Source organism: Apaloderma vittatum, unplaced genomic scaffold (genome assembly GCF_000703405.1).
Source record: "Apaloderma vittatum isolate BGI_N311 unplaced genomic scaffold, ASM70340v1 scaffold9726, whole genome shotgun sequence".
In the NCBI taxonomy this organism is placed as follows: Eukaryota; Metazoa; Chordata; class Aves; order Trogoniformes; family Trogonidae; genus Apaloderma; species Apaloderma vittatum.
Window position 1 is genome coordinate 1 of NW_009721211.1, and position 7,558 is coordinate 7,558.

Consider the following 7,558-nt stretch of genomic DNA (forward strand, 5'->3'; position numbering starts at 1 on the left):
TGCTCCCTCTCCGTTCTCCAGGAGACACCGCTGAGGAACAGCCCGAGCCCTCCCAACAGCACCGGGGGCACCATCGACAGCGATAGTTGGGATCCCCGCTTCAATGACGTCCCCTCTTCCGTGTCCCTGCCCGCCAAGAACAGAAAGAGCTTCAGTCAGCTGAAGCGAGCGAAGCCATACGGTTCTCTGTACCAGCGGGCAAAACCTGGCAACTTCCTGCCAGAGCGAAAGCAAATCGATAAAATCAGGAAGAAGAAAAAGCTGAAGAGGAGGGAAACGGAGGTGTCTGCAGAGGAGGACTACGAGGAGAAGCTGCTGGGGCTGGAAGCAGAGGACTCTTACGCAGAGACACCACTGAGCCCCTCGTCTGAGGGGGAGCCTCAGTCTGTGACCGAGCACAGCTCGGCCTGGGACTCTGACACGCCGACTGGCGTCTCCTACCCCACCGTGACGGCCGAGCAGACGGTGGAGATCCAGAGCGTCGGCAAACGAACGGTCATTCGGCAGGGCAAGCAGGTGGTCTTTCGGGATGAGGATGGCACCGGTGACGACGAGGACATCATGGTGGATTCGGGTAGGTGGCCTGGCTGTCTGAGGAGCCTTCACCAGGTGGGAGCAGCGGTGCCCATGCCAATCTCTTTGGCGTGAGGTTAACGCCAGGGTGCGCTGCCTGGGCAGGATTAAGGCGGGGTTTTCGGGGGGAAGAGGTGAATTGGTTGGCTGCTTTTGCGATAAACTGAGTGGAAAGCTGTGACCGTATAGAAGCAGCTGGTTCTCCTCTCCTGGATTACGGCATCTCTTGTACCTCTGAGAATCTCTTCCTGCGCAAGAGAGGCCTGGAGAGATCAGACAAGTGCCTGGTTTTGAAGCCCAGGTAGTTAATTTCGTGCAAAAGGAGAGTAACTTCCCACTGTAGGGAGAGGCTGTTACAAACGTAGCTCACTGTTTCTCTTTGCAGATGACGACTCGTGGGACCTCGTCACTTGCTTCTGCATGAAGCCTTTTGCTGGGCGGCCCATGATCGAGTGCAACGAGTGCCACACCTGGATCCACCTCTCCTGTGCCAAAATCCGCAAGTCCAATGTCCCAGAGGTCTACATATGCCAGAAGTGCCGGGACTCCAAGTTTGACATTCGCCGTTCGAACCGCTCCCGGACGGGTTCGCGCAGGCGCTTTCTGGACTAGGGGTGGGAGGCGTGTGCTGCTGCTCTGCTTGGGCAGGCGGGCGAGCTGCGACACCGGCCAGAGGCCGGGAGAGCTCCCCTGAACTGCTGCTGCTCAGGCTGAAGGGCTGCCCGGCCCGCCTGCGGTACAGGGACGAGGAATCGCCGGGTCGTGGACAGCCGAGGCTGGAAGAGGCCGACTGGTCAGAACTGCTGCTACGTCCCGGTTCCCTGGAGGGACAGACTGAGCTCTCCGGGTCTGGTGGGGTTTCGTCTGGTTACAGCTATGAATTGGGTGATGTCTGGGGAATGTATAATACCTTTGCCACATACGTTTTCTCATCCCGTCCTTGGGAAACTGCAAACCTTCTCTGTGCTAGAAAACTCCCGCTCCTCCAAAGAGGGAGGAGGAGGAGGGAATCTGTGTGAAGAGTCTGAAAAGTAAATGGCCATGTGTTTTAATTTTAATGTAATATTATACCTGCCCATTTGTCCGTATATATCAATCTTAGATATCCTAAGGCACTGTAGGAGTGAGTGCCAATGCGTACCGACCTCTGTGTGATCTGCCTCCTCTCCAGCGGGCCCGGGCCGTGGGGGAGTTGCGCGATTTGGCGTCCTTGAAGCGAAAACAGGACTCCTCCTGTGCCAAGGGACCGGCACGTTTAAAGGAAGAGAACAGCCCTTTCTCTGGACAGGCAGTGCTGGAGATTAGCGACATCGGATTTCTTCCTAGAAGGCCTCTTCTTAACGGTGACTTTTCGTGACTTTGTTTTGCATGATCGGCTCAAATGTGTATATGGGGGGACACTGTTTGCTCCGCTTCCTGGCCCTTTGTTAAGCTCTAAGGTGCTGTTCTAAGAAGACAATGACTCTCCCTTTTCTGAGCCCAGAATTCAAACCTGGACTATAGAAGGGGCCATAGTAAACTTAGAAGCTGGCAGGTCTGGTTTGGGATTTGATCATTTCCATCTGAGAGCTACAGCTGAGTTGACTTTTGGTTTTGTTGTTTGTTTTTTAAGACTGGATTTTTAAACGAAAAAACCCAGAATCTTTAACCTATTCGTTGCAAATTATACAGATAAAAGCAAGTGCAGGCTATGCAGCTGGCAAGATGAAGTGCAATGAAGATCCGGCCTGTGCCAGGAGGATGGCAAAGCACTGAGGCCCCCATCAACACGGCGGTCCCTCCACGGGACTTCCTGGGGCCTCAGCTCAAGGGAAATCTGTTCAGAAACATGGCAGGGAATCGAGGCTCATGTGTGAAGCCGCCGAGGTGGCAGCAGTGTTCCTCAGTGACCCAACAGAGCGAGCCATACGTATCTCAGATTCAGTTTTTGAGGTACTTCTCTGGATTACACCTGATGATGAACGCGTGCTCCATCTGGTGGGACTGTGAGGCAAGGGGAGGCGCTGGCCGGTCCTGTGGCCGAGGCGAGACCAGTCGTGCTGGCAGGACCGTGTCTGTATTGGTGCTGCAGACACACCGCGTGAGACCACCGCCTCACCGGAGCGTTGGCTTGTCAGGAGACGCAGCCGGTGATGACTGTACCTGGTCAGGTACTCTCCTTCAGGCTGATGCTGCCAAGGCTTCGGGCTCAGCCCGGTGCTGCGGTGCCCGGGGCTGCGCACCGTGGGACGCTGGGGGTGAAAGGATGACAGGGCTGCACCATGTGCAGCTGTTCTTCCGTCCTGCGTCTTTATAATAATCCTGTTCCACAAAGCTGCAACAACTGACTCTGGGCTCTGAAAGCCAGCTCCAGCTTCAGGAAAATCTTAGGACCGTGACTGTGGTGTGCTGCCTTCTAGGAGCTACGTGGAACCACTGAGGAGTTCACCAAAGACTTGCCCCTGACGGCTGCCTGGCTGTTCTCTGCAGCCAGAAAAATAACCAAAGTTCTCAAATGCTGCCATTTCACTCTGCAAACAGAAAGGCTTTGAAAGATCCCGGTCGCGAGCTGCGTAAGGTTTGGACCTGCTCTGGAAAGTGGTACCTCTGTGTTTACAGCATGTCTGCAATTCACCTGGACCTCCGTGGAACATGTTCCTGAGGCTTTTATGGAGGAAATGGCGAACTGGCTCTTTTTCACAGCAGTTCGATACTAATCAATGTGACAGACTCTTGTTCTTTACCTTCTCAGATTTATCCCAATAGATGGTGTGTGACACGTCCAGCACGTTACAGTATCAGCAGAGAGAAAAAAAAAGTAACATCTTGATACTTTTAGTTCATCACTTTCAACCATGTATAATTATAGTTTAAGTCAGAACTTTATTTTTTCATTAAAACTGTTTTAATGAACCATGAATTTTTCTTAAATGTGAAACAAGTGAACGATTTTGTTCTGAACTCAGAAGTCTGCTTGTGCTTTACTGGTGTGTAATGCAGTTGTGCCAGGTGGCAGCAAGGCTTGATGCTGCCAGCACCCTTCCCTAAACAATACACAAAGCCAGGCGTGGAGGGCAAGCGTTGCAAACGTGTCTTTCAGGTGGTGACGGGATTCCCCACTTCTCCTTGTAGCAGGTGAGGTGTGCTGTGGAGGAGCCCTGGCTGCCAGAGGGGCAGGGGGCAGCTGGGCGCTGCGCTGGGCTCACCAGCCGGGGCGTGAAGGCTGGCGTGAGTGGGCTTGGGTCAAGATGCCCATGGTGTGAACGCCCAGGCCTGACAGGGATGTGCTGGGAGAGCATGCAAAGGCAGACTTGGGGTGGGGAAGCCAGGCACGGGGCAGCGCCAAGGTGACGCCAGGCCTGTCCCACCTGCCCGAGAGCCAGGTCTCTGCAGGACCAGGGGCTGCAGCCTCCGAAACAGACCTGGCCCTTTGCGAAACCCCCTTTAAACCCTCTGGGAGCTGTTCTGGAGGAGAGCACCTTCCTCCCAGCCGTGCCCCGCCGCAGGCTAGCACAGAGGACCCCAGACCACCACAGGGATGAGCTGCCCTCGGCTCCTCTTCGTGCCACCCCCCTAGAGGCACTGCTGCTCAGCCAGCTGTGTCCAGAGCCAGCCTTGGCCCCCCCGCAAACTTAAAAGGATGGCTCGATCCTTTGGAAATAGCTCTGGATCCTATTAGAAGCTAAGCTCTGGCTGGTTATAGCTTCTACTTGTAGTTTTGTATTACACAGTGATAAACAAGTCCCAGAGGAGTTGTGAAGTGAGGACATCAGGTCTTCTTCCCTGCTCAGTGCAAAACGATGCACGGGAGAGCGCACAAACGGACTGCGGCCAAACGACAGCAGAAAGACTCGGCTCCACGACGGGTGGTGCTCAGCGCCCACTCGCACAACCTCAGCAGAAAGCACTGCGCGTTGAGTCACGTTGCTTTATTGGTTACTGAGACACAATTCAGAGAAGTATTGCCTTGGAGCCACCTGCAGAAGCAGGTTCTCTCATTTTGTCTCCTAACATAACTGGTAGGACACCACCTGCTATGCAGATAGTAAAAGTAAAAATGTCTCTGTTCAAACACGAGTTTGAAAAGTTTGAAGCATCCAGGGGAAGGTTTTGTAGTTTCCATTGACCCAGGTACGACGGTGGACGCGCACACTCTCACCAGATTAGCCATCCGCATCGATTCTGTGAGCTGTCAGGGGAGAACAAGGAATGGAGACACACCACTTCTGCCGGATGAGACACATCCTAGCTGGAGCTCTGCACCCTACCAGGGACAGATGGGGACATTTCTGGCTGCTAATTAAACACAACTCAGACACCTCCAACCTACTTACAGAAGGTTTTAAGCATCTTGGTCTGAGCTAAAAATTCTGTTCAATGATTTTACTTTTCAGCTCAGTCTCTTCTAAGAGGCGGCACTTTCTGAAGATAAGAGTGTTTGTGCAGACAGTGCCCGCTACTAGAAGTGATAGCGCCTGATGTTTGCAGTCACGGCCAGGCGTGGGGATGCAGAACGGCTCTGGCTGATACGTGCTCCTGTAGTGACCAAGGTCACTGCTGGATTGCTGGATCTGCCATACCACATTGGGTGCCGGGAGGTAAAAGGGTCTCAAGGAAGTAAAAAGCTCACACCTCTGGGGAGGAGTGGACAGGACAGGTGACACAAACCTGACCACAAAGTATTCCACTAGAAAGAATTCTTAAAACAAGTCAGGGAACTGGTCTAGAGTAAACAAGAGGTTCCAACTTAATACATTCAATTCAGCCCTCAAAGGGCAGTTCATGGCACTGAGCTGCCCGGTGCAACACCGGCAGCTGCAGGCGGCCTCTGACTCCAGTCAGATTTCGAGGGTGGCCTGTATGAACAGCTGCAGCGGAGCCCCTGGGCTCTTTCAGGTCACGCTCCAGAGGCATGTCACGGTCAGCCCATGTCAGTAACCCCAGCTCTGCGTGCCTCGCCACACAGAGCCAAAGCAATCCTTTACCGGTCCCCGAAGGAAGCAGCAAGGCAGCCGTGGCCACTTACATTGCTTTGGTATCCTAAGGGCCTCGTTGTCAGCCGACATCACTTGGTGCAGAACTCCTCGGAACTGATAAAGCACTTTCAGGCTCTTCTCCTCACCCACGCAGGGGTCATAGAAACCCGGCAGCCCAGCCTTGAACCAGAGGACACAGACTGATTAGCACCAGATGGACTTCTACAGCTCTTTAAATGAGCAAAAACATTTCTAAGGGTCGGAAAGAGGCACTCCCTTTAGAAAAAGGGAGTTTTGTTGCTGATGAGATGAGAGGCTCAGGCATCACCTCCACAGTGGCAAGTTCTAACTGCAGAAAAGAGCAAACCAGGGGGTTGGGAAGTTTCTGGTGTAAAGCCCTGGAGTCTCTAAGACGCACTGTCCCACACAGTCTCTCTGGCACTGGAAACACCCAGAAAAACAGGAGGTTTGCAACACTTGGTATGTAAATGGCTTCTGCAAACTGAGCTAGAGTCCCCAACTTCAAGTAGAGTGGAGAAATCCCTTGGCAGTACAGCACATGGCTCAATGGAAATTTGGAGTCACTCGCTGAAGCCCCGAGTCTGGGCTTTGACACAACAGCTACGTACCTTGGATGCCTCTGTAAGGATGAGTTTAGAGTCTTTCACCAAGCACTGCAGGGGCACAGTCACGTCTATTACTTTCACCTTCTCATTCTTCCTGCTGTTGTCATTAACAAACTTCCCATACCAGGCGTTCACTACAATCAAACCTGCATTTCACGTGAAATCACAGATGTGAGGGGAGGCTTCCCACCAGCAGCTACACAGACTGATGAAAAGATCATCCTGGCATTCTCTCTTGCTTTCAGCGATAGTTAAATTCTTCTTGCCTGGACCCATGGTTCTCAAAACAGAAGAACATTTTTACTTGGGCATGTGTTAGCAATCTGCAGCACTAGCACAGCGTGACACGACTTCACTGTCAAACTGACATGACAGTCCAAGTGGATGTCACTTTGGAACACTCTCTTGGAAATCTGATTTCTAGCAATTTCCGTTACGATTCAGGAGCTACTACATGCACGACAGCGATTACGCTGTGCTTCACTCAGAGTGGAAATGAAGAAATGCTGTCTTGCATTTCTCCCCCTCAGCCACTCAGCCTTTGTTTTGTTCCTTTCTCCCTCCACATTTATGGAACGAGTAAATGGCGCTGTAATTTTTACCCATTCTGGCTTCCTCTGCTTCAATTATCCTCCGGACAGACTCCTGCATTAACCGGACCTGTCACAACACACAGAGCAGAGCAAAAATCAAGCAGTGTCAGACACCGTGTCCAAAAGGGAAAAGCCCAGAGTGAAAGCAGCTTCCTTTAACTACAGGGGATTAGTTATGGGAAAAACTTACTGCAGCTTCAGCCTCCTGCTTCTTCTGAAGGATGTCGCTGGCTGTACTCTCCCGTTGCTTCTCCAGGTCTCTGGCAGAAGGAAGTCAACATCACGTCAGCTCTGTGCAGCAGACGGGATTCGGCCACACCGTGGCAGAGGTCTCTCTACCCACCCCAGTTACAACTGACCCACCACCTCACACGAATGAGCTCAGTTTTAAGGTTCCTCCCCACCTTCCAAGACATTTTTGTAGTCTTCCAGAGCTCAGTAGTCCTGAGTATGTAGTGAACCGCAGCGCCGCAGCTGGATACCCGAGCTGGGAGCACCAGGCTCCCCGAAGCACTTGAGTGGGACTTGCCAGCTCTGAATTTAAAACACAGTCTTGCGAGCTCACCTCTCCTTTTGTGCCCTGAGGTAGGGTTTGATGATTAGCCTGTGCATGGCAAAATAGATAACTAGAGGTCCCACGGTGGCATAGAATACAGCACTGGGAAGCAGCTGATCTGTTAGGTGCACGGGGAAGAAGTAGGTCTGGCTAGCCCTATTCAACCTGGAACAAAACCAGAGCAGTGACAGGTAAGAGGAAATGCGGAGTTTGATGTACTTCATGAAGTACACCCAGCAGCAGCGTATGCTGCTG

At 52.5% G+C, this 7,558-nt stretch overlaps 2 protein-coding genes across 2 annotated transcripts in view; one reads left to right on the forward strand and one right to left on the reverse strand.

Annotated features, from left to right (window-relative positions):
- Positions 1-18: 18 nt before the first annotated feature.
- On the forward strand, positions 19-1,382 carry PHF13 (PHD finger protein 13; the record flags this gene model as incomplete). The annotated part of the gene is made up of 2 exons (XM_009871291.1): positions 19-574; positions 959-1,382. Coding segments are annotated over 2 exons (783 nt in total), but the record flags the coding sequence as incomplete, so codon positions are not given.
- A 3,086-nt stretch (positions 1,383-4,468) lies between these two features.
- Positions 4,469-7,558, reverse strand: part of DNAJC11 (DnaJ (Hsp40) homolog, subfamily C, member 11) — a 13,438-nt gene continuing 10,348 nt past the window's right edge. The window contains exons 10-15 of the mRNA XM_009871289.1: positions 7,313-7,468; positions 6,938-7,007; positions 6,757-6,814; positions 6,158-6,300; positions 5,579-5,708; positions 4,469-4,741 (exon numbers count right to left, since the gene is read on the reverse strand). Coding sequence (XP_009869591.1) covers positions 4,716-4,741; positions 5,579-5,708; positions 6,158-6,300; positions 6,757-6,814; positions 6,938-7,007; positions 7,313-7,468 — 583 coding nt within the window. The 3' untranslated portion in view covers positions 4,469-4,715. The remainder of the gene's footprint in view (positions 4,742-5,578; positions 5,709-6,157; positions 6,301-6,756; positions 6,815-6,937; positions 7,008-7,312; positions 7,469-7,558) is intronic.